The sequence below is a fragment of the Salmo salar genome, chromosome 16 (genome assembly GCF_965601325.2).
Source record: "Salmo salar chromosome 16, fSalSal1, whole genome shotgun sequence".
NCBI classification, from domain to species: domain Eukaryota; kingdom Metazoa; phylum Chordata; class Actinopteri; order Salmoniformes; family Salmonidae; genus Salmo; species Salmo salar.
This window is the reverse complement of record NC_138306.1, coordinates 28,297,221-28,324,593: the sequence shown is the minus strand read 5'-3', so window position 1 is coordinate 28,324,593 and position 27,373 is coordinate 28,297,221. Positions and strand designations below refer to the sequence as shown.

At 43.1% G+C, this 27,373-nt stretch overlaps 1 protein-coding gene and 1 non-coding gene across 2 annotated transcripts in view; one reads left to right on the top strand and one right to left on the bottom strand.

Moving 5' to 3' along the window:
• The window catches only part of LOC106573467 (semaphorin-4B), a 105,913-nt gene that overhangs the window by 27,841 nt on the left and 50,699 nt on the right, over positions 1 to 27,373 (top strand). Inside the window, exon 2 of the mRNA XM_014148544.3 lies at positions 7,389 to 7,799. Coding sequence (XP_014004019.1) covers positions 7,679 to 7,799 — 121 coding nt within the window. The 5' untranslated portion in view covers positions 7,389 to 7,678. The remainder of the gene's footprint in view (positions 1 to 7,388; positions 7,800 to 27,373) is intronic.
• Positions 17,979 to 18,059, bottom strand: trnat-ugu (transfer RNA threonine (anticodon UGU)). The gene has a single exon. It is a non-coding gene; the product is annotated as a tRNA-Thr (tRNA).

Genomic DNA, 27,373 nt, shown 5'->3' with positions numbered 1-27,373 from the left:
AGAGTGTTGCTGTAGGACTGTGTCAACACTGCTCCCCTGGCCTCCGAGCCTGCTGGCCGATGCTTTAGGCCCAGGTTCCTTATGTGTCTGTGTCCTGATCTCACATTAAAGCCCCTCCTGACAGATGACACATCCTCCTTGACACACATCGCATCTTCTCCTTCACACATCACATCTGCTACTTCACAAATCACATTTGCTCCTTCACACATCTGATGCTGCTTTACCAGAGAGAAGTGCTGTAGTGGGGAGGGCCCAATACAGGCCGGAAACCACATCTGGGAGCATGTGACCCAGGCTGCCCAGGTGGTGTGTGTGTGTGTTTGCGTGTCTGTGTCTGTGTCACAGGAGGCTGGTGAGGGGAGGATGGCTCCTAATAATGGCTGAAATGTTGTGAATGGAATGGCATCAAACACATGTATGTTTTTGATGCCATTCCATTGATTCCATTCCAGCCATTAGTGTGAGCCCGTCCTCCACAATTAAGGTGCCCGGTGCCTGTGTTTACAGGTGTCTTTAGATGACGTGCATGCCAAGGGGGGCCTTCGCCTATTTATCAATCAACACGTTTCCAGTCAACAGTCCAGAGTGGAATTCAAGAAGCCTTGACCCTTCCCTCACTATTCAAATGGCAAACCTGCTAGTCATAGCGCCTGTTTAACTTGTAGGCCGACAAGCATATCTGTATGAGAAACACATTCATATGTAGAGCTATCCTTTGACTGACTTTGTAATACAGTGATATACACCGGAAGTTACAACAGGAACTGTATTCCAGGATATGACTTATACAGAGTATTGGGAATTTCCCTGTTTTAGTTCAATATAAAACTTATTTCCTCTTTTGCGTCAGACCCTTCTATGATCTATTTTTTCAGTGTGGGAACAATAACATAGCTCCAGCTGATCCTGCTCTGAACTTGTCATAGCTCTTAATACCCTTTTAATGTTGAGTTAATAGGTCTAGATTGCCTCAAAGCTGTTCTCTGCTCTGAATAATCACTACATAATAATCACTGCTCCCTTTAAAAGTGCAATGGAAAGATTCATGATTCTGTAAACAATTCCAGTAAGAAACTCCATGGTGGCTCCCCAGCACACTGGCACATCACTGTGTGATGCAGTTCTCACAAGTGCTCCAGTTTCTCCCAGTATAGGACTCTGGCAATAATTAGGAAGGCCAGTAGAGTGACTCTCACAGTGACTGGGAAAGGCTAGTTAGTTTTATTGGTCACCTCCTCTCCAAATTAATCCATTGCAGTGACTGGTCAAAACTATTACTATTACTCATCATGCAGATGATAGGCTAGTATGAATCTGAGGGAAAGCATCTTTATGCCTTTGAAAATGTGAAGTCTATTAGAACATGTAGACCTACTCACTTAGCACCTCAATAATGAACCATGGCATCATCATCTTGTTCCTTTGGAAATGTAAGTGTTTCAATGTTTTCTTCTCTGCAGTTTTCATTTGCACAAAAAAATACACATTCTTTTCCCTACATTGTGTCCAAAGAGACATGCCAGAGATGCTATTCCAACCTAAATGGGAAACTAACTCGCAGCTCTTATCAACAACCTTGACATTTGCTACAGTAGCAGAAAGGGTTGCTCCAACCTGATTGTATCTGAATGAAAATTGACTCAAAAAGATAAAGTAGTAGCCTACGTTGATATCAATGAAATCCATTATTCAGTTGTATCATATATGTTTGCTATGGTCCATTGTATCTTGACCATAGAAAAGTGTAGGCTGTTGTGTGTGAAAGAGATGATAGTAAGACAATGAGATGATTCAGTGCCTTCAGATAAACCATACTAGAGAGAAATACAGAGTTGCATTCTTTATGCTGTCAGAGGCCCTCTTTCTATTACTCACATTGAGTTCAAGTGTTGGCATGCCTCAGCAAAACTCGGACTGATGCATGTGGGCCAGTAGTGTAGCGTATGACTCTACCTCTGCCTGTCACACAACAGAAGGATTAATGGAGCAGCAGCTGCTCATTGGTCAGATGGGACTTGACTCCAATTTGCTCCCCACAAAGAAGGCTAATGATGCTTGTGGCTGTCTCCCCTGCTGATGTGGCCCTCACCATGGCCCTGTTTACGGCATGCAACAGTCCACACAAAAGACAGGGAAACTTGGAAGGCGCTACCATTAAAGTGTGGCCCTTTTCTATTAGATGGCCTCCTTGTCTTTCATTTTATCTTTATCATTGATGCCCTTGATGGGGTTCATAGCCAAGCAGACTATCACAACTCTCTGAAGCCTCTCTCTTTGTACTCTTTAGAGTCTATGTTCTTTCAGCAACCAGTTTTTAGAATCAGGACTCTACAAGGGGTTAGAGAGAAATATAGCCTGGTTGGAGTTTTGAAAATGCGTACATATTTGCATTTGTGAATGTATTTTACTGTTGAGTGATTTAGTTGAGTGATAAAATAGACATCAGTTTGAAACAGGAGACGGGACACCTTCCGCAGTGTTGACGGAGTAAAACACGTATCCTGTCTGATCCAGATGCTCCTGATTAATTAATTATACAGTCAGTATGAGGAGCTCTGCGGCTCCCTGTGTGGGTATTCACTGGTGGTGGTGAGACGTTCTTAACCTGAGGGCCTTTCTGACATTGATACATTTTGATCATTTGTTATTCAGCACCACTGAAATATAGCACAAATTTAGCAGAAATATAGCACCAATAAAACCTCTCGACAACTATAATAAAAGCAGTGGATGGGGTCTTCCTGCAAAGGGGGCGGTGGATGGGGTTGTCCTGTGTCATACATCTACATTATATATTTATTGTATTATTATTTTTAAACATTTTTGCAATGGTGGCCAGGATTTAGCATATAGGAGAAATACTAGACAGAATTGGGATGTCTATCATGTTACATTCTGTTACTATATAGTCCTTGCCGTTTGCCACACTGTCAATTTCAGTGGTTCACATCACATTGATGCTCTTGTACAGCTGCTTTGTGGTTTTGTCCTGATGCTTTCACATATCATATTGGCTAAGATGTGGGCATACAAGGTAGCCAATATCCACTCTTGGTCTTGGCAAGTACATTAAATATTTAATAGCCTATCATTGATCCATAGAGAGCTGAGGAGTGTTGTAGCTGTGTCCAACCATGTTAAATCACACTCCTGTGGGCATTGGTTCTTTCATTTTCTTCAAACCCCACCACAAATGGCTGGCAACAAGCTCTACTTATTCCAATTTCCTTTAATACGGTTTTGTAGAGGACATAATTGAAAGCAGACAGGCTTTTATGTACAGTGAAAACCAAAACATCTTACGATCAATTATGAATAAACACAAGGCCTCTTATCTCAGTGACTACTCCCACTGGGCACACCATGTCATTTCAATGTGGATAATTGGGTAATACTTGGTTGAAACGTACAATCTATATTCACCCACTCAAAAAGACAGCCAAAATTTAGTTGAATTTCCAATGTGTTATCAATATGATTTCAACCATCTAAAAGCACAACTAAATTCCAATGGAAAAACAATGTCTTATTTTTGGGTAAGTTGTCACCCAAATGTCTATCACTGAGCTTTCAACCATTTAAAAGCAGAAGATACAGTACATCTCCTTCATATGTTACTATTTGGTTGCTGAGGCGTGTGGCTCAGTTGGTAGAGCATGGTGTTTGCAATGCCAGGGTTGTGGGTTTGTTTCCCACGTGGGACCAGTACAGGGGGAAAAAAAATATGAAATGTATGCATTCACTACTGTAAGTCGATGTGGATAAAATCGTCTGCAAATGACTCAAATGTAATGTAAAAATGTTGACAATTAAATATTGTTCCATTTTAAATCAACCAGGTTGAAACCCTAGGCCTATATGTAACCGTGAAAAACATCCCCAGAATATTATTCCGCCTCCACCAAACTTTACAGTTGGCACTAGCAATCGGGAAGGTAGTGTTCTCCTGGCATCCGCCAAACCCAGATTAGTCCGTTGGGCTGCCAGATGGTGAAGTGTGATTCATCACTCCAGAGAATGTGTTTCCACTACTCCAGTGTCCAATGGTGGCAAGCTTTACACCACTCCAGCCGATGGTTGGCATTGCGCATGGTGATCTTAGGCTTGTGTGTGGCTGCTCAGCCATAGAAACCCATTTTGTGAAGCTCCAGACGAAAAATTATTGTGCGGACGTTGCTTCCAGAGGCAGTTTGGAACTCGGTATTGAGTGTTGCAACCGAGGACAGACGATTTATACGCGCTGCGCTCTTCAGCACTCGGTGGTCCCGTTCTGTGAGCTTGTATGGCCTACAGTACCACTTAACAGCTGAGCCGTTGTTGCTCCTAGACGTTTCCACTTCACAATAACAGCACTTACATGTGACTGGGGAAGCTCCAGCAGGGCAGGAATTTGATGAACTGACTTGTTGGAAAGGATGCATCCTATGATGGTACGTTGAAAGTAATTGAACTCTTCAGCATGGGCCATTCTTTTGCCAATGTTTGTCTATGGAGATTGCATGGCTGTGTGCTTGATTTTATTAACTTGTCAGGAACGTGTGTAGCTGAATGAGCCGAATCCACTCATTTGAAGGGGTGTACAAATAGTTTTGGCCATGTAGTGTATGTATGGAGATACCAGTTCTCAGGGCTTGAGGATGTTTTGTCATGAGGTGATGCCTCCAAAAGAACCTGACCTCATGCATTACCTAATGCACACAGAGAAATGCATGCCTACAGGCAGCGTTAAATTATGGCTTAGTATTTTGTGAATCATTATCAAACCATGTATTATATTTGTTTACCCGTAGAAACAAAAACTTTAATAACGGTCACTTTAATAATGTTTATACACTGTTTTACCCACTTCATATTTATATACTGTATTCTAATCAAGGCTCATATCATATAAAACTACCGCTGTACACACCTTCTCTATTCATATACTGTCAATACTGTCTTTCTACACACAATTATACTGTTGATGTCGGAAGTTTACATGCACCTTAGCCAAATACATTTAAACTCAGTTTTTCACAATTCCTGACATTTAATCCTAGTAAAAATCCCCCGTCTTAGGTATGTTAGGATCACCACTTTATTTTAAGAATGTGAAATGTCAGAATAATAGTAGAGAGAATGATTTATTTCAGGTTTTACTTTCATCACATTCCCAGTGGGTCAGAAGTTTACATACACTCAATTAGTATTTGGTAGCATTGCCTTTAAATTGTTTAACTTGGGTCAAATGTTTCGGGTAGCCTTCCACAAGCTTCCCACAATAAGTTGGGTGAATTTTGGCCCATTCCTCCTGACAGAGCTGGTGTTACTGAGTCAGGTTTGTAGGCCTCCTTGCTCGCACACACTTTTTCAGTTCTGCTCACAAATTTTCTACAGGGTTGAGGTCAGGGCTTTGTGATGGCTACTCCAACACCTTGACTTTGTTGTCCTTAAGCCATTTTGTCACAACTTTGGAAGTATGCTTGGGGTCATTGTCCATTTGGAAGACCCATTTGCGACCAAGCTTTTACTTCCTGACTGATGTCTTGAGATGTTGCTTCAATATATCCACATCATTTTCCTCCCTCATGATGCCATCTATTTTGTGAAGTTCACCAGTCCCTCCTGCAGCAAAGCACCCCCACAACATGATGCTGCCACCCTGTGCTTCACGATTGGGATGGTGTTCTTCGGCTTGCAAGCCTCCCCCTTTTTCCTCCAAACATAACGATGGTCATAATGGCCAAACAGTTCTATTTTTGTTTCATCAGACCAGAGGACATTTATGGCGGTTTTGGAGCAGTGGCTTCTTCCTTGCTCGATATAAGACTCGTTTTACTGTGGCTATAGATACTTTTGTGCATGTTTCCTCCAGCGTCTTCACAAGGTCCTTTGCTGTTGTTCTGGGATTTGCACTTTTCGCACCAAAGTACGTTCATCTCCAGGAGACAGAACGCGTCTCCATCCTGAGCGGTATGACGGCTGCATGGTCCCATGGTGTTTATACTTGCGTACTATTGTTTGTACAGGTGAACGTGGTACCTTCAGGCGTTTGGAAATTGCTCCCAAGGATGAACCAGACTTGTCTACAATGTTTTTTCTGAGGTCTTGGCTGATTTCTTTTGATTTTCCCATGATGTCAAGCAAAGAGGCACTGAGTTTGAAGGTAGGCCTTGAAATACATCCACAGGTGCACCTCCAATTGACTCAAATGTTGTCAATTAGCCTATCAGAAGCTTCTAAAGCCATGAGATAATTTTCTGGAATTTTCCAAGCTGTTTAAAGGCACAGTCAACTTAGTGTATGTAAACTTCTGACCCACTGGAATTGTGATACAGTGAATTATAAGTGAAATAATCTGTCTGTAAACAATTGTTGGAAAAATTACTTGTGTCATGCACAAAGTAGATGTCCTAATCGACTTGCCAAACCTATAGTTTGTTAATAAGAAATTTGTGGAGTTGTTGAAAAATACGTTTTAATGACTCCAACCTAAGTGTATGGAAACTTCCGACTTCAACTGTTCTTCTTTAGTTTTACTATTGCCAAGAGTGCCAAGAGTGTGCAAAGCTGTCATCAAGGCAAAGGGTGGCCACTTTGAAGAATCTCAAATATAAAATATATTTAGATTTGTTTAACACTGTTTTGGTTACTACATGACTCCATATGTGTTATTTCATAGTTTTGAGTTTTCACTATTATTCTACAATGTAGAAAATAGTAAAAATAAAGAAAAACCCTTGAATGAGTAGGTGTGTCCAAACTTTTGATTGGTACTGTATATATATATTTGCATGTACTGTTTTGTATTAATAGGTATAACTGCACTGCTGGACCTAGAAACACAAGAATTTTGCTTTACCTGCGATAACATCTGAAAATATATGTACACGACCAATTAAACTTGATTTGGTTTGTATTTGAATTGAAAGCAGACCCATACAAGCCGGGTGATATTATGATACAGTATTATGATATTAACTGTAGTGAAAACGTCAGTCTAACTCCCATAGAGAAGGGAGTCTTTGTCTCAGCTCTGCTCAGCTCAGTCTGTCAGATATGATATTATGGGCCCGTTAAGAGGACAGAGGATGTGTTTGTTTTGGTCCAGGTAAAGAGTGCACTCTGCCCATCTGAAAACAGAAAGAAATGACCACAGGCTATGAAATTAATATACGTCCAGCCAGTTATGTCCAACAAACACAAACACAGGGAAGTGCACTCAGCCTAAAGTAACTCCTATGTAGCCAGTAGCCTTATGGCTAAAGCCTTTGTTAGTACTGAGACATGTGCGAATGGCGTGTTTTTCCAAACCAATGTTCCATGATCAGGTGAGAAATCATGTGAACTGTGTTGCACTGTCTGTACACCAATGTGAATGAATGTTCTTTTGTCCATGTGTGTAGATCTCAGCTGAGCCCCTGGGGTGGTTTGACTGTATGGAGGCTGACTGGCTGTCCGTCCTGGGAGGCTCGTTGTGAGGTGAAAGGTCATCATTCCGAGGCCAGAGTTGTCTGCAGCCCCGGAGGAGCTTCACATTCACAACAGAGCACAGGTCTCCCATTTAGGGAGCCCAGACCTACAGGAAGAGAGGGAGAGAAAATAAACACGGGAGAAAAAGACGCTGTTCATGAATTCCCCCAAATCCTGAAAAACAAACAGTGTGAGTTGGCTGGCAGTCGTGAGGAGAGGAACCATGTGGACAATAAGCATGGTCCAGCTCTGTTTCCCGGCCTTCACTCTCCTACTGGCCTACGCCTTCGTCCAAGCAGCTGCCACCGAGGACGATGTCACTCCACGACTCAGCTTCACTTACAGTAAGTGTCATCCATTGCTTTAATTCCTGACTGTTAGAATAGCTGTGGTTCTTTATGGGAACATACAGTGGATTCGGAAAGAGTTCAGACCTCTTGACTTTTTCCATATTTTTGATTATATTGATTATATATTTTTTTAAATCCTTATCAATCTACACACAATACCCCATAATGACAAAGCAAAAACAGTTTTGTAGAAATGATTGCAAATGTATAAAAAATTATAATAGAAATACCTTATTTACATAAGTATTCAGACCCTTTGCTATGAGACTCGAAATTGAGCTCAGGTGCATCCTGTTTCCAATGATCATCTTTGTGATATTTCAAAAACTTGATTGGAGTCCATCTGTGGTAAATTCAATTGATTGGACATGATTTGGAAAGGCACACACATGTCTATATAAGGTCCTATAGTTGACAGTGCATGTCAGAGCAAAAACCAAGCCTCTATGAACGAATAGTCCGTAGAGTTCCAAGACAGGATTGTGTCGAGACACCACCCAGACTCTTGCTAGAGCTGGCCGCCCGGCCAAACTGAGCAATCAGGGGAGAAGGGCCTTGGTAAGGGAGGTGACCAAGAACCCGATGGTCACTCATACAGAGCTCCAGAGTTCCTCTCTGGAGATGTGAGAAACTTCCAGAAGGACAACTATCTCTGCAGCACTCCACCAATCAGGCCTTTATGGTTAAGTGGCCAGACGGAAGCCACTCCTCAGTAAAAGGCACATGACAGCCCACTTGGAGTTTGCCAAAACGCACCTAAAGGACTCAAACCATGAGAAACAAGATTCTCTGGCCCTACGGTGGGAACATCATGCTGTGGGGATGTTTTTCAGCGGCAGAGACTGGGAGAGTAGTCAGGATCGAGGGAAAGATGAACGGAGCAAAGTACAGAGAGACCCTTGATGAAAACCTGCTCCAGACCTCAGACTGGGGGCGAAGGTTCGCCTTCCAATAGGACAACGACCCTAAGCACACTTCCAAGACAACGCAGGAGTGGCTTCGGGACAAGTCTCTGAATGTCTTTGAGTAGCCCAGCCAGAGCCCAGACTTGAACCCGATAAAACATCTCTGAAGAGATCTAAAAATAGCTGTGCAGTGACGCTGTACTGCTGACATTAGCTTGAGATGAATGGGAGAAACTCCCCAAATACAGGTGTGGTAAGCTTGTAGCGTCATAACCTAGAACACTCGAGGCTGTAATTGCTGCCTAAGGTGGTTCAACAAAGTATTGAGTAAAGGGTCTGAATACTTATGTAAATGTGATATTTCAGTTTTGCAAACATTTCTAAAAAACTGTTTTCGCTTTATCAATATGGGTTATTGTGTGTAGATTGATGAGGGGAAAAACCTATTGAATCAATTTTAGATTAAGGCTGTAATGTAACACAATGTGAAAAAGTCAAGGGTTCTGAATACTTTCCAAATGCACTGTAACTCTCCTCCCTTCTGTATTCCTGTTTCTCCAGGACCAGTTGTAGGTCATAGTGTGAGAAACACAATAATTCCTTGAGTGTTGGAGAAACAAAGTGAGCGAGAGTGTGCTCTTGATGTGCTCTCCCCACTGACCTGGGTGTGTAGATCTTCCATTTACTGAAAAATGTGTAAGGGAGCCTCAGCCTGCTTCCCTCCCAGAGTTGTTGTTTGTCTATAAATAAGAGCAGGGAGTAGTGTGGGGTTGGGGTTGTGGTGGAGGTGGCTGGGATGGCCCAGGGTGTTGAGAAGAGAGGAGAGCTCTGGAGCGCTGGTGCTCAGGCAGGGCTTTGAGGAATATACGACATGGACAGTAATGCTTGGCAAGGTGTTGATGAACTGACGGATGGGAGCAGGATTGTTCCTCTCTAACCGGCTCTGTGGAGGAGCTCAGTGTGTTCTCAGTGGGACACATCGTGGTGGAGCACAACATTTACACAACTGCAATGCTCACGGAAAGTCACTGGTATTTCTGGACAGTGCCTCACACACTTTGAATAGTATCCTGCTGAAAAGAAGAGAAAGCATGTTCTGCAAGGTCTTAGTGATATATTGTTGCTCAGTACAAGATACTGTATTATGTAACCTATTGTGAGAATTATGCTCTGGTCAGTGATTTTACATTTTGCTTGTGTTTCCATTGATTAACTTCCACTGTCATTGTGCAACATTTCAATACATTTCACTGACAGTTCCTCGCAAAATTTAAAGGAACATTCATGATGGCTCAGCAGTACGAAAAGTCTCCAATCCATGCATTTGACTCTGTGTGTTACTCAGTGTGTTCCTCAGTGTGTCTAGACCTTAATGGCAGTAAAGCCAGCTAAATCCCAGGGCATGAATGGCTGTTTCATCAGGGTGGGTCTATCAAGTCATAGCAGGTCAGAGGTAGTTACAACATGAACCAGGTCATTGTACTCAGTCTTACTCAGGACAATATCACACACAGAGTTTCCATCAACAGGGAGGTATTGCTCTTCTGGAGTCGTCCTCTTAAGTCTGTGCTAATGGTTTGTTTGCAAGATGAACTTACACCGTATTAAAGAAAATCTTCAAAACACATCTTTATTCAGTGCAGTGCGTTAAACTAATAAGCGTAGGGATTATGCTCTCTAATCTGATTTCAATATGGCTCCAGATTTGTGGTTTTGGAAGAAGGAAGCAAATGATATGTAATGGCAATAGAACCCATTTGTCAACATACTAATGCTCTGCCAGGTTTGATGAGCGTGTGCACATAATGCTAAAGCTATGGATGGCTCCCATCCCCTTTGGTGTGAACCATTGATAAAGTGATTTACCACCCAATTCGTGACGGTTCACATGGTCTCAGGTCTTACAGACCATTTGGGGGGCAGAGGGTCCAGCTCTATTGAGGGCAGCACTAGAAATCCTAGCTATACTTTTCATTAATCTGTAACATTTTTGTTTTCATAGGAGGACAAAGGCTTTATGGCTATTTGCATGGGATAGTAGTGATGCAAGACAGCAAATGCAGGAATAGGGTTAGTTTACTGTTGATCCCAATGACTCACATTTTAGGATCAGCCTATAGTCTTTATGCACATACTGGCATAGAAACAGTGTGCTCAGATTTCGTTGTCATAATATCTTCGCCTACAATAGTGTAAGCCACTGTGTTTTCCTCTGAGGCCAGGGGAAGATTGAAATGGGTCACGGAGCCCTCAGCTTGGAGCCCTGCCTGCCTGCCTGTCCCAGCCTGCATCCTGGCTTTCTCTTGGTGGACCTCTATAGTCCCAGGTCATCTCTCTCACCTGCCAGCCTTCACAAAGCCCCCAGCACGGCCCTGACGGAGCATTTCATAACAGCACACACCATCAATCACAACCTGAAAAGGCCCTTTCAGTCCCTTCACACTTCTCTTAGGGCTGGAAAAAAAAATTGCTTTTAGGGTGAATCACTAATCTTGAATGAACACTACAAAACATGTAAGACCTAAATGTCACTTTCCTAGTCAGTCATGTCAAGATGCCTACATTATGTCAAGATTCTGGATATAGGCCAAGTTTCTATCTTCTCACTTGTGTGTCTGTACTCTGTAGGTTGTGTTTTTTGGTTTAGAAAACCATTGTTACAGAAGCATCCATTGGGAATGATCCATAAACCCATTCAGTCATTATGTAAAGCTGTAAGCTAATTAGTATCACATTACTAGACATCATATCGCAGTCTTGCCACTGTTCTACTGATGAGCCATGTTTTTCTCAATGGGGTCAACGTAAGGAAACAGCCTACTTTAATAACAATGGGAGTGACTACCAGCTCTTAAAACTTTGAGAGGTTCAGTAGTAAAAGGAACTGACTGTCTGCTCATGATACAGTTACAGTCGTATAAATGTTTACCAGCTGCAGCACTGAACCTGACAGAGAAATTGTGGTCCCACTGACATTTAAACAACCTACACAGATCTGTTTCTTTGGAATAGGCAAATGTTTGTGTCCAGTAGTGATATATTTTCCATTGGTTAAGCAAACACCTTCATGAAGAGAAAACAAAGTGGCCATGTTGATAGGGATGCTGATTGCCAGTGGCCTGACGATGGAAGCTGCCTTTGCCTGCTAACATCACTGCCAGTGTGATTACATTTTCTAGGCTCCCTGCAAAAGGGCTGTGTCACTCTTTGTTTACTGTATCAAAGCAACACTTCGTGCCATGACCTTTGGGGACCTAGGCCTTACAGAACCAGGCTGACTCTCTTCTCCTCTCCATCTGCCCCTCAGCCATGTCTGTTTGTATGTGAGCCTTCATGACTTCATGACTGCCTGCCTTATGATTCTGGTGTGCTCAGACCAGCCAGGCCCTCCCCAGTCCCATGTCAGGCCCAGCAGCAGCAACATTTTCCTGGACAGCCTTTCTCTCCTCTCCCCTCCCCCGCCATCCCTCCGATCTGCCCTCCGCCTCAATGAAGAGGCTAATCTTCCATGAATATTGAATGGGGATTTGTGTGTGTTATGGTGTGAACATAGATCTGGTTCTCATTATGCGCCTATCAGGATGGATCATGGGTTCAGGGAGGCCATCCTACATCTGCTTTGCTCTCTTCTTTTGTTCCTGGCTTTAATGCAGACCATGCCGGAGAGCTTAGAGTGTTAGAATGCTATTTAAAGGGACACCTATAAGCGGTTTATGTTGGCTCTATGTGCCTGTCGATCTATTCAGCCCTCTGTTTGTTAAACCCAGTGCGGCCAGTCATGGTATAGGTCAGCATATAGCGGCCATGCCTACAGCACTAATAATTAAGAAGATCATTCATTTGAAAGCACATAATGTATATCAGAATGTGCTTTGTTCTTGTCCTGTAGGACTGTGATTAGGCCTGTTGAGCCACTCACGTTGAAGTGATTGAAAATGACTACCAAGAATGTATGTACAGTATAGTTGCACAATGTAGCTACCATACCGTAATCTTCTTTAAGTATGCATGAAATGGTCTCCATGCCTGTGGACTGTGTTGTTATGGGAGGGGTTTGGCCGTAGGGGCTTAGACACGCTCCACTAGACCACAGCCCCATGGCAGAGACGGGGACGGGGGAATGTTTGGTATACTCACTGTATATCAACCATGAAAAGAGTGACCATGTGTGAAAACATGCTGTTTTACCTGTCATGCTAAAATCTGCTAGATGTTGCAGCACACTGGTATCTGTTTGTTCAAATCAAATCAAATTCTATTGGTCACGTACACATATTTTGCAGATGTAAATGCAGGTGCAGTGAAATGCTTATGTTTCTAGCTCCAACAGCGCAGTAATACCTAGCAATACAAGACAATACACACAAATCCCCCAAATAAAAATTAAGAAATTAAGAAATATCAGAACGAGTCCGACATTAATATACTGTAATTTCCGGACTATTAAGCGCACCTGAATATAAGCCGCACCCACTGAATTTCAAAACAAATATTATTTTGAACGTAAATAAGCCGCAGGTGCCTAGCGGTACATTGAAACAAATGAACTTTACACAGGCTTTAACGAAACACGGCATGTAACAAAAATAAATAGGCTTTAACGAAACACGGATTGTAACAAAAATAAATAGGCTTTAACGAAACACGGCTTGTAACAAAAATAAATAGGCTTTAACGAAACACGGCTTGTAAATTAATTTAAAATTAGCAGTAAGCTTTAGTTGTTGTCTTTTTGCACTGAATCAATTCCTCACGCAGCTGTTTCCAACATCTTATCATCGACTCATTAAGACCAAGCTCCCGTGCAGCAGCTCTATTTCCTTTTCCAACAGCCAGATCAATCGCCTTCAACTTGAAAGCTGCATCATATGCATTTCTCCGTGTCTTTGCCATGATGAGGGTGACAAAATGACTACCGTAATCAGAATTATGGGAAGTTTGAGAGCGCTCGATTTAATCTAAACAGTAAACAAAAACGTTGCTTGACCTTAACCCGTTCGGCAATTTCATTGGTCTAATGAAAGCTTCATGCCGCCAAAAAACTGAGCACGTCACAGAATGTGTTTTTTTTTTGAAAAAAAATTGAAAGCGGGAAAAATCCATATATTAGCAGCGTCATTGTTTAAGCCGCGAGGTTCAAAGCCTGGGAAAAAAGTTGCGGCTTATAGTCCGGAATTTACGGTATATATAAAGTATGGACAGCATATAAGTAGAAAAGGTGTGTACAGCAGTAGTTATATAGGATGAGCCATGACTAGAATACAGTATATAGAGTCTCTTCGGAAAGTATCATGCCCCTTTACTTTTTCCACATTTTGTTATGTTACAGCCTGAATTTAACATTGAGTCAATAAGAATTCAACCCCTTTGTTATAACGGACCGAAAAACGGCATTTACCTGTGACTGTATTTATGATACAGCAATGCCTCTTGTGCCTTATTGCTTAATTAACATGATTGTTGAATAACTACCTCATCTCTGTACCCCACACATAAAGTCATCTGTAAGGTCCTTCAATCGAGTAGTGAAATTTAAGCACAGATACAGCCACAAAGACCAGGGAGGTTTTTCAATGCCTCACATAGAAGGGAACCTATTGGTAGATGTGTAAAAATAAAAAAAAGCAGACACTAACTATCCCTTTGTGCATGGTGAAGTTATTAATTAGGCTTAGAATGGTGTATCAATACACCCAGTCACTGCAAAGATACAGGCATCCTTCTTAACTCAGTTGCCGGAGAGAAAGGAAACTTCTCAGGGATTTCACCATGAGGCCAATGGTGATTTTAAAACATTTACAGATTTTAATGGCTGTGATAAGAGAAAACTGAGGATGGATCAAGAACATTGTAGTTACTCCACAATACTAACCTAAATGACATAGCGAAAAGAAGGAAGCCTGTACAGAATACAAATATTCCAAAACATGCAACCTGTTTGCAACAAGGCACTTAAGTAATACTGCAAAAAGTGTGGCAAAGAAATTCACTTTTTGTCCTGAATATAAGCATTATGTTTGTGGAAAATCCAACACAACCCATGACTGAGTACCACTCATAATATTTTCAAGCATGGTGGTGGCTGTATCATGTTATGGCTGTGTTTCTCATTGACAAGGACTTGTTATTATAGGATAAAAAGAAACAGAATACAACTATAACCATAGGCAAAATCCTAGAAGAAATATTGGTACAGTCTGCTTTCCAAAAGACACTGGGAGAGGAATTCACATTTCAGCAGGACAATGACCTAAAACACAAGGCCAAATCTACACTGGAGTTGCTTACCAACATTGAATGTCCCTGAGCGGCCCAGGAAATCTATGGCAAGACTTGAAAATGGCTGTCTAGCAATGTTCAACAATCAACTTGACAGAGTTTGAATCATTTTTGAAAGAATAATGTGCAAATATTGTACAATCCAGGTGTGCAAGGCTCTTAGACTTACCCAAAAAGACTCACAGCTGTAATCGCCGCCGAAGGTGCTTCTACAAAGTATTGACTCAGTGATGTGAATACTTATGTCAATGAGATATTTCTGTATTTAATTTTCAATGCATTTGTGAAAGTTTCTAAAAACATGTTTTCACTTTGCCATTATGGGGTATTGTGTGTAGATAGGTGAGCGGAAAAAATATATTTAATCCATTTTTTATTCAGGTTGTACACAACAATTGGTGGAATAAGTAAAAGGGTATAAACACTTTCTGAAGGCACTGTGCATGGGTAAAACAGTATGTAAACATTATTAAAGGGACCAGTGTTCAATTACTATGTACAGTTGAAGTCGGAAGTTTACATACACCTTAGCCAAATACATTTAAACTCAGTTTTCACAATTCCTGACATTTAATCCTAGTAAGAATTCCCTGTTTTAGGTATGTTAGGATCACCATTTTATTTTAAGAATGTGAAATGTCAGAATAATAGTAGAATGAATTATTTATTTCAGCTTTTACTTCTTTCATCACATTCCCAGTAGGTCAGAAGTTTACGTACGCTCAATTAATATTTAGTAGCACTGCCTTTAAATTATTTCACTTGGTCAAATGTTTCGGGTAGCCTTCCACAAGCTTCCCACAATAAGTTGGGTGAATTTTGGCCCATTCCTCCTGACAGAGCTGGTGTTACTGAGTCAGGTTTGTAGGCCTCCTTGCTCGCACACACTTTTTCAGTTCTGCTCACAAATTTTCTATAGGGTTGAGGTCAGGGCTTTGTGATGGCCACTCCAATACCTTGACTTTGTTGTCCTTAAGCCATTTTGCCACAACTTTGGAAGTATGCTTGGGGTCATTGTCCATTTGGAAGACCCATTTGCGACCAAGCTTTAACTTCCTGACTTATGTCTTGAGATGTTGCTTCAATATATCCACATCATTTTCCTCCCCCATAATGCCATCTATTTTGTGAAGTTCACCAGTCCCTCCTGCAGCAAAGCACCCCCACAACATGATGCTGCCACCCCTGTGCTTCACGGTTGGGATGGTGTTCTTCGGCATGCAAGCCTCCCGCCTTTTTCCTCCAAACATAACGATGGTCATAATGGCCAAACAGTTCTATTTTTGTTTCATCAGACCAGAGAACATTTCTCCAAAAAGTACGATCTTTGTCCCCATGTGCAGTTGCAAACCGTAGTCTGGCTTTTTTATGGCGGTTTTGGAGCAGTGGCTTCTTCCTTGCTGAGCGGCATTTCAGGTTATGTCAATATAGGACTCGTTTTACTGTGGATATAGATACTTTTGTACCTGTTTCCTCCAGCATCTTCACAAGGTCATTTGCTGTTGTTCTGGGATTGATTTGCACTTTTCGCACCAAAGTACGTTCATCTCCAGGAGACAGAACGCGTCTCCTTCCTGAGTGCTATGACGGCTGCGTGGTCCCATGGTGTTTACACTTGCGTACTATTGTTTGTACAGATGAACGTGGTGCCTTCAGGCGTTTGGAAATTGCTCCCAAGGATGAACCAGACTTGTGGAGGTCTACAATTTGTTTTCTGAGGTCTTTGTGCCTCTTTACTAGATATCATGGGAAAATCAAAAGAAATCAGCAGAGTTTGAAGGTAGGTCTTGAAATACATCCACAGGTACACCTCCAATTGACTGAAATGATGTCAATTAGCCTATCAGAAGCTTCTAAAGCCATGATTTAATTTTCTGGAATTTTACAAGCTGTTTAAAGGCACAGTCAACTTAGTGTATGTAAACTTCTGACCCACTGGAATTGTGATACAGTGAATTATAAGTGAAATAATCTGTTTGTAAACAATTGTTGGAAAAATGACTTGTGTCATGCCCAAAGTAGATGTCCTAACCGACTCGCCAAAACTATAGTTTGTTAACAAGAAATTTGTTGAGTGGTTGAAAAACAAGTTGTAATGACTCCAACCTAAGTGTATGTAAACTTAAGACTTCAACTGTACATAGGGCAGCAGTCTCTAAGTTGCAGGGTAGAGTACCGTGTGGTAACAGTGGCATAAGGTTCAGGGCAGGGTACTGGGTGGTGGCCGGCTAGTGGTGACTATTTAACAGTCTGATGGCTGGAGATTGAAGCTGTTTGTCAGTCTCTCGGTCTGTCTCCGCCTTCAATATGGTAGCGGGGTGAACAGGCCGTGGCTCGGGTGACTGAGGTTCATTATAAAGAGGAGAACATTGATGTTGCTAGTGTTTATGAGACCCAGCCACTTTCTCCAGTCCACCAGGGAGCTAGCTGCTCATAAATCACCCTGGACAGGCCTTGTTTTGAAAACACCCTCATCGCTGCTCCTCCTCTACCCTCTTCTCCTAACCTGTGTTGTGGGGAGGGACTTCTCAACACACTGTATAGTCTAGTCTGGTGCTCCACTCAGCATGTAGCCTTGTTCTGCCGCCAGCCTGTTCAGCCCCCTGCTGGCCTCTCACACCAAGGACTCTGACTACATGGTACTGATGCTCAGCCTCACCCCATAGTGCAGCAGGGGTCATGAGGAGGTCCTGAGCCTGAGCGCCTGAGGCCACGGCTGGTTTACATTGTGGAGTGGAGCACCATATTGAGGGGTCAGCAGCAACACTCAGCAGCATCTCTCTGACCAGCAGAACAGGTCCTGGATCATACGAAGGCAACATTATTTTCCTGCGGGAATTAATTTAATTATAGCCGAGCCACACCATTGTTAGCAAATTGCAGGTTGTACCAATTCTGAAAACATTTTACATTTTAGTCATTTAGCAGACACTCTTATCCAGAGCAACTTACAGTAGTGAATGCATTCATTTCAGAAAAAAAAGTTCCATACTGGTCCCCCGTGGGAATTGAACCCACAACCCTGGCATTACAAATACCATGCTCTACCAACTGAGCCACACTGACCAGTTTAATTTGATTCTTTCTCCCAATAAATGTTACTATGGTTCCCATGAAACCTGTTACGCCCCTCTTTGCCTAACAAAGCTATTCATTAGGCAAAATGAATTGTTCTGTAGATGCCTATTGAGTTCTATGATACTGCAGTTTCACACCATTTATATGCACATCTTCATTTACATCCTCTTCACATAGATTGTGTATAAACTTGCCAGAATTCTCAGCATCACCATGATGTTTTGTTCATGCTACCATTTGTGAGCTCTAGTCTATCTCCTGCTAACCATAGCGAGCCAAGACCCAAGCCCTTCCCTAAACAAACAGCAGACTCACAGAGTGCCGAATGAATCTCCTGGTGGATCTGATGTCTGCCCCGTTCTCTGCTTCTGCTCTACCACGGCCATGCACCATTCTACTAATCATAGTTCATGTTGCTTTTTCACCTCTGCAGCATACTACTCATGCAAGCTGCCAGGTCCCAGAGCATTGGGTTGACTCAGTTCCCACTCTAGGTCAACTGATGTCATGTGTGCCTCCACAATGAACAAGGTCTGTGGTAGGTTGTCTTCCTGCTGTTTGTCCACAGAGAATATGATTAGATGGGATGATAGGGGAAGTTGTGAACTGACGTTGTTCCTAGCCCAGTCTGTCCCCATTGGGAAAGTGGTTTCTAGAAAGCGGGAAGAGCTGCTCAGTTCTGTGTTAGGGGTTCCTGGTACTGTTTCCCAAGAGTTGGGGTGTGACCACATCCTCTGTAAGTAGAACAACATGTTGGATTATTGAATGTTCTGTATCTGTTCTTCTACATTGGGTCAGATCCAACTGAAAAAGAACATGACTAAAAGTAACCGCCTGGTTTTAGTGTGCACAAAGTCAAAACAGAGGATCCTGTAAGAACAAGTATGGTGATGACACAGATTTGTGTGTGTGCGTGTGTGTCTGCGTGCTGATAGACACATGAGATAGGTATGGAGATGTGAGATGAAAAGACAGTGAGTGTTTCTGCTACAGGTGGAGCAGAAAGACTCGGAGGCATATGAAACACCATTGAGCCCCTTATGATACTCTGTCCTCTTTGGTCTGGCTGTGGTGAAACAATCTCACTGCCATCCACCCCCTTGTTTCTACCTAACCTCTCTTTTAAACCCCACCATGACTTCACCTTCCAAAGCTTATAGCCTAATCCTTGATAAACCCCACTCACTCAGCATACTCCCACTACAGACTCCAACTCTTAACACAATGCAAATGTTAGTGTTTTTAAGTTCTGGTATCTGTGTTTGTTTAAGCTACCTATTTGATTGGACTTTCTGGACAGATATCTTTCATGCATGTGTTCAATAGTGACAGAGTTTCCTCCTATGGCTTTCACAGCACAGCTATCCTTTTTAGGCTAAATCCCAGTTACCTATGAATAGATAGGCCTGATCATCTGCTTACAATTAATTGTTACTGAGATATGGCCAAAGTGGCCTGTGTATGCACATCTTTGGGTCATCTTAATGAAAACCCCATAAGCTCTTGAATCTTGTGGAGGCCCTGTTAGTTTATGTAGTTCCACAGACATGTTTTGTATGGCATGTGGTGCTGCTGAGACCCTGCTCTAGTGTGTTTTGGTTGTGGAGATGTGCTCTGTCTTATTGTGAGTAATAGGTCCAGCTCCATCAGGCTGTAATTGTGGCTGTGGGGCTGTGCTCAGCTCTCTGCTGCTGATACGCTTGTTCTGCCCTGCTTACAGAAGGCACAGACAGCCCTTTTGTCCAAAGTGGCCTCCTGCTGCCAATGCCATAGAAGTGTCTTCATGTGTCCCTCCACAGGAGAATCTAGGCCATGTTTATAGACAGACTGCTAGGAATGGGACATCAGACATCCCGTTCAAGATGCACCAACAGGGCATGCTGCTTGATCTCAATGAAGAGGGATGAGATTGTTTCCAGGTCATCTGCTGTTATGACAGGCAGCAAATGAATGACTGTTTGAACAGACAGCGTATCTTATTGCAGCTATAGGGAGCTGTCACTTATTTTAGCCTAATCTATTTGCTCAAATAATGCAGGTCTGAATTGGGAGGAAGGGTGAGGATTTGAGTAATGGAAAGTGTGCTCATAATGTTTTTCTCCTGCCTCTTTTTCACCACTCAAGTCCTCTGTGAGGATGCTGGTTTTGTTGTTAGATTTCTAAAACATACATTAACAGAATCTGGCCCTATTCAAAAGCGGTTCAGTCTGCTGATTACCAGCTAGTTCTGCATCATTGAAGTAAACAATAACAACATTTGTCTCTAATGGGGAATGCATACTTCAAACCCCTCAACCCACAGCTGTGAAAGCCAACACCCCTTCATAGGAGAGGCCATTTAGTGAATCAGACTGCTACCGTAGTTGGATGCCATACAAAATGAAGCACTTGGATCTCCCTGACTGAATGACAGATTACTCCACATTTCAAATCAAATCAAAATCTAATCAAACTTTGTTTGCCACATGCGCCGAATACAACAAGTGTACAGTCTTGGCCAAAAGGTTTGAGAATGACAAAAATCTCAATTTTCACAAAGTCTGCTGCCTCAGTTTGTATGATGGCAATTTGCATATACTCCAGAATGTTATGGAGAGTGATCAGATGAATTGCAATTCTTAACCAACAGTGCAGTTCAAGAAGAAGAAAATATTTACCAAGTAGGCTAAAATAAAAAGTAATAATAAAAAGTAACACAATAAGAATAACAATAACGAGGCTATATACAGGGGGCACCGAGTCAGTGTGCAGGGGTATAGGCTAGTTGAGGTTTGCCTTTTAGACAGGATGTTCTATGCTCATAATTAACTTTGTGCTGTTGAAACTCAGAGCCGTTGGGAACTCCACGGCAACAAAACGTAGACTAGGGTTCCCAAAAATCCCACATCGTTAATTTGCCCCTAAATGGATTAGTGAACAAGGCAGGGTGGATATTACAATCCATTTAGCAGTGTCATTTGCAAAAATGACATTTAATTACATAATGATTGTAAAGATCTCATATTGCTTACAGCTGCCCGTGTTTGAGCCATCCCCCCTCACTGCATCTTATTGTGTGTTCTGCTGAAGGAGCACTGGTGTGTACGTGTGGTGTGTCTGTGTGGTTTGGTTGTGGGGTCACACAGGAAGTGCTCCCAGTCAAAGAAAGCTGCTCTCTCTGAGGGTGTGGGATGGATGGAAGGACGGACAGATGGGGGCCTGGGTATAGCGATACGGGGAGAGAGCTGGCACACTGACAGGAAGAGAAATGTGTGACTGGCAGCTGTGTCAGGTGGAGGCTGTGTCTTTCAGTCAGAGCCAGCAGGTTAAATAGGACTGTGTTGAATTAACTCTGAGCCTGTCTGTGAAATGGAGACTGGGAGCTGTGATATGCACCAATGTTGTCCTTGGACTGAGTCTATCCAAATGAATGTTCAAAACAGTGACAAACCCCGCAGTGATAGCAGAAAACAGTGTTGTGATCATTTTAACCACACCTGCCAATGCAGTTCCCTTTGCACACGTGCAAGGTTGTTAGCCTAGATAGCCATGTCTCCTCTCCAACGGAAGTGTATTGCTATTTGAACCCAGCCTCTATTAGCTTGATTTCCCTTGTTCGTCATTGACATTGTGGGACTCATAATGAGATGTCCCTTTGATAAAAGTACTGTGGAGCTCTGGGTTGCCGGGGGCACAGGCCATGCAGGGTAGGGAGAGGGGGAGTGTGCTCAAAAAGGTGAGGGCACGCTAGTTGTGATAGTTTGTTGTGACTATTCATTTGTTACACTGTGCCCACTTACCTGCCCTCCCTAACACCCCCCCCCCCCCCCCTTCTTTAGCTCCGGCAGACATCCCCCTGTCTCCCAAGCTCCAGAAGACACTAGCAGCTCTTGAATGCTTCTGCTTCCTCTGAACACTAAACAGGCCAGACCTCTTCTCTTCCCAGAGTAGACTACAGCACAGCGTTTCCATGGCTGCCTGCGTTGTCATGGGATGGCCCCCGGGAGTCAACCTCAGACGCTCTAACAACAATAGATTGGAGTCTGTCTGAAAGAGTCTGTCTGTATGGTGACTGGGGGACAGTACAGACAGACACTGACCCACAGTTATTCCAATTCACTATTTGGGTTTGTCATCCCTGGGCTAGAAATTGTATTTGATTTCCAAATCATATTTTGTCCCTTTGAGATCAGCAATCATGTTATCTTTACCTCCTAAATTATGCCATTGTAATAGCACCTTTAAACAAAATTCTTAACAGCAGCACCAGTATATTCAGGCAGACAGACTCTGTCTGTATTTATTATATCTTGTATTAGATCTTTATCCAATATATTTACCCCCTTGAGTTGTTTTTATAGCCCTCCTTGCAGCTGCACTTCTTCTGCCAAAAGCCTCACATTCCATATGTTACCATTTCCTGGAAATGTGTTGAATTGCTCAAATCGTTGACACATTTTATAGGGTCATTTTCTTGGATCAGTCCAGATTATTATCTTAGATTTATTAGCAATTATCTTAGTTTGCTCCATGAATAATTAATCAATGCAAGCCATCTGATGCATGGAAATAATATTATTCTGGACACACATTACCTTGTTGTCACGTTGGCATGAAGAGATTTGGGAGACAGGCGCAGGAATGCGTAATAGTTTTTTTTATTATGCTCTAATTATGGCGTGCCATGTAAAGGCACCGGGACGAAGACCAAACAAACATGTAACAAAAACACAGGGTTGAAACCCAAACAAAAGAGTGAGGAGTACCTCGAATAAATAACACTAGCACACAAAGGGGGAGGAGTTGCAATATGCTGCAGAGATAGCTTGCAAAGTTCTGTCATACTTTCCAGGTCTATGCCCAAACAGTTCGAGCTTCTAATTTTAAAAATGTATCTCTCCAGAAATAAGTCTCACCGTTGTCGCCTGTTATAGACCCCCCTCAGCTCCCAGCTGTGCCCTGGACACCACATGTGAATTGATTGCCCCTCATCTATCGTCAGAGTTAGTTCTGTTAGGTGACCTAAACTGGGATATGCTTAACACCCCGGCAGTCCTACAAGCTAAGCTAGATGCCCTCAATCTCACACAAATCATCAAGGAACCCACCAGGTACAACCCTAAATCTGTAAACATGGGCACCCTCATAGATATTATCCTGACCAACTTGCCCTCCAAATACACCTCTGCTGTTTTCAATCAGGATCTCAGCGATCACTACCTCATTGCCTGCATCCGATATGGGTCTGCGGTCAAACGACCACCCCTCATCACTGTCAAACGCTCCCTAAAACACTTCTGCGAGCAGGCCTTTCTAATCGACCTGGCCCGGGTATCCTGGAAGGATATGGACCTCATCCCGTCAGTCGAGGATGCCTGATCGTTCTTTAAAAGTAATTTCCTCACCATCTTAAATAAGCATTCTCCTTTCAAAAAATGTAGAACTAAGAACAGATATAGCCCTTGGTTCACTCCAGACCTGACTGCCCTTGACCAGCTCAAAAACATCCTGTGGCGGACTGCAATAGCATCGAATAGTCCCCACGATATGCAACTGTTCAGGGAAGTCAGGAACCAATACACGCAGTCAGTCAGGAAAGCATAGGCTAGCTTTTTCAAACAGAAATTTGCATCTTGTAGCTCTAACTCCAAAAAGTTTTGGGACACTGTAAAGTCCATGGAGAACAAGAACACCTCCTCCCAGCTGTTCACTGCACTGAGGCTAGGTAACATGGTCACCACCGATAAATCCATGACAATCGAAAGTTTCAATAAGCAGTTTTCTACGGCTGGCCATGCTTTCCTCCTGGCTACCCCAACCCCGGCCAACAGCTCCGTCCCCCCCGCAGCTACTTGCCCGAGCCTCCCCAGCTTCTCCTTCACCCAATTCCAGATTGCAGATGTTCTGAAAGAGCTGCAAAACCTGGACCCGTACAAATCAGATGGGCTCGACAATCTGGACCCTCTATTTCTGAAACTATCCGCTGCCATTGATGCAACCCCTATTACCAGTCTGTTCAACCACTCTTTCGTATCGTCCGAGATCCCTAAAGATTGGAAAGCTGCCGCGGTCATCCCCCTTTTCAAAAGGGGTGACACTCTAGACCAAAACTGTTATAGACCTATATCCATCCTGCCCTGCCTTTCTAAAGTCTTCAAAAGCCAAGTTAATAAACAGATCACTGACCATTTCGAATCCCACCGTACCTTCTCCGCTGTGCAATCTGGTTTCCAAGCTGGTCACAGGTGCACCTTAGCCACGCTCAAGGTCCTAAACGATATCATAACCGCCATCGATAAAAGACAGTACTGTGCAGCCGTCTTCATCGACCTGGCCAAGGCTTTCGACTCTGTCAATCACCGTATTCTTATCGGCAGACTCAATAGCCTTGGTTTCTCAAATGACTTCCTTGTCTGGTTCACCAACTTCGCAGACAGAGTTCAGTGTGTCAAATCGGAGGGCCTGTTGTCCGGACCTCTGGCAGTCTCTATGGGGGTATCACAGGGTTCAATTCTCGGGCCGACTCTTTTCTCTGTATATATCAATGATGTCGCTCTTGCTGGTGGTGATTCTCTGATCCACCTCTACGCAGACGACACCGTTCTATATACATCTGGCCCTTCTTTGGACACTGTGTTAACTAACCTCCAAATGAGCTTCAATGCCATACAACACTCCTTCCGTGGCCTCCAACTGCTCTTAAACACTAGTAAAACCAAATGCATGCTTTTCAACCATTCGCTGCCCACACCCGCACGCCCGACTAGCATCACTACCCTGGACGGTTCTGACCTAGAATACGTGGACAACTACAAATACCTAGGTGTCTGGCTAGACTGTAAACTCTCGTTCCAGACTCATATTAAACATCTCCAATCCAAAATCAAATCTAGAATCAGCTTTCTATTTCACAACAAAGCCTCCTTCACTCATACCGGCAAACTTACCCTAGTAAAACTGACTATCCCACCGATCCTCGACTTCGGCGATGTCATCTACAAAATAGCTTCCTATACCCTACTCAGCAAACTGGATGCAGTCTATCACAGTGCCATCCGTTTTGTTACCAAAGCCCCTTATACCACCCACCACTGCGACCTGTATGCTCTCGTCGGCTGGCCCTCGCTACATATTCGTTGCCAGATCCACTGGCTCCATGTCATCTATAAGTCTATGCTAGGTAAAGCTCTGCCTTATCTCAGCTCACTGGTCACGATAACAACACCCACCCGTAGCACGCGTTCCAGCAGGTATATCTCACTGGTCATCCCCAAAGCCAACACCTCCTTTGGCCGCTTTTCCTTCCAGTTCTCTGCTGCCAGTGACTGGAACGAATTGCAAAAATCGCTGAAGCTGGAGACTTATATTTCCCTCACTAACTTTAAACATCAGCTATCTGAGCAGCTAACCAATCCCATAGAACACAGATCCCCCAAAACACAGTGGGGAAATGACTGCCTAAATATGATCCCCAATCAGAGACAACGATAAACAGCTGCCTCTGATTGGGAACCATACCAGGCCAAAATAGAAATAAATAAACTAGAATGCCCACCCTAGTTGCACCCCGACCTAACCAAAATAGAGAATAAAGGATCTCCAAGGTTAGGGCGTGACAGGAATGGGCAGACATGCAACATAAATGGACAACCATGTTGAGTATTGTTAGGCTATACACAACATTGTATACAAACCTCATCACTGCAGTGTGACACAATGGAAATAGAAACCTGACTAATGACTGGCTGAAATTATAAAACGAAAGTATCACACTATTTAAACCCACATGGATTCCCTTAATGGTACACAATTACCCGCCTCATTGTGCCTCCCTCAGCAGTGCTCAGAGAATATGACAGTGGTGATCTAACTCTAACTGTGTAGATACCCTCCTCTGTGGAAATCCCTCTAACCCCTTGTTTTGGTTCAAGCTCCAGCCTTTGTCTTAGCATGGGCAAATTACTGTTCAATTTGCCCAACGCTCTAAGGGAGGAAAAGAGCGAGAGAGAGAGAGGGAAGAAAAGAGGAGAGAGGAAATGAGGTGAGAGAGGGAAGATGGAGGAGAGGAGAGAAGGAAGGAGAGAGGGTAAATGGCACTAGCATAGAGCGCCAATCATACTACATCCTGTAATCACAGACAGAGAGGGAGCAGTCCCGGTGGGCTTGGGTTTTTGCTATGTAGACTAGAGAGGATCCTGTTGTTGTTTTGCAGCATGATTTTGTGGCAAAAAGGCCCCCTGTTGCTGTGTTGATGCACTACAAGTAGCCTGTAGTTTCCCCTGGTGAAGCGAACCCTCTCTACACACCTTCTGTCGTCTGTGGTGGGGTTAGCAGGCCGGGAGGTAACTACACACTACCTAGAAGTATTTGGCTTTTAATCAATAAGGCAGTAATGTCCTCTGAGAATCACTTAGTAGGCGTTGTTTAGATGACAGAATGTTCTCCATGTTGCTAATGTTGGACTGGCATAAAGACAAAGTGTTTGACCGTGGCCAGCTCAAAAGACTTCCACTCTGCAACAGTGCGCTGAATGTGGAGCTTTGACAGCAACGCTGAAGGCTTAGAGAGAGAGTCAATGATAAGACACGTGGCTACAGGCTGCAGACAGAGTGAGGGCTTTTGAAGGGGTGTCAGGATGGTGAGAGACAGATTGGGTGCCGTCTCTCGCTCTCTTTCTCTGCGGCCCACTCCAGAGGTGATGAGAGAGGGTGATAAGACTGGAGGCTGCTAATGTATACTGTTAACTGAACACACACAAACAAACACACACACACATACAGGAGGCCAGGCTCTGTCCATCTCTCCTATTGTAGCTCCCCTGTAGCGATTGAGAGAGACAGCCTGCTAGGCCAGACAGTGTTGTTGTCATGGGAACAAATATACAGCCTGAAGGAGCACTGTCAGTAATGACATGGTGTGCTGGTGTCTCTGGTTAAGACACAACATCTGTCTTTATCCTGCTCATGGTGTTATGTGACCACACACACACACACACGCACACACGCACACACGCAGCAGTTTTGATGTTTAATTCTTGCCCAGAAGGCTCTTTGAATGCTCTTTGCAGGCTGATATTGCAGTAATACATTCTGTTCAGTAGCCCTTTCCTGCAATCAAATGACCAAATCGCCCTCTAGTGGCCCATGGATAGAATGTTATTAATATTTTTTCATAATGAATAAACAATTTTTGTTAGTGCAGAAAATCTGCTGTTTCTATGTCAAAAGTTTTGGTGTTATTTCAGTCTTCTGTGATGTCTATAAAGTGTAATATTGGTATGCAAACCCAACATTGAATGCATTTATATCTGACATGGTACAGGTGTTT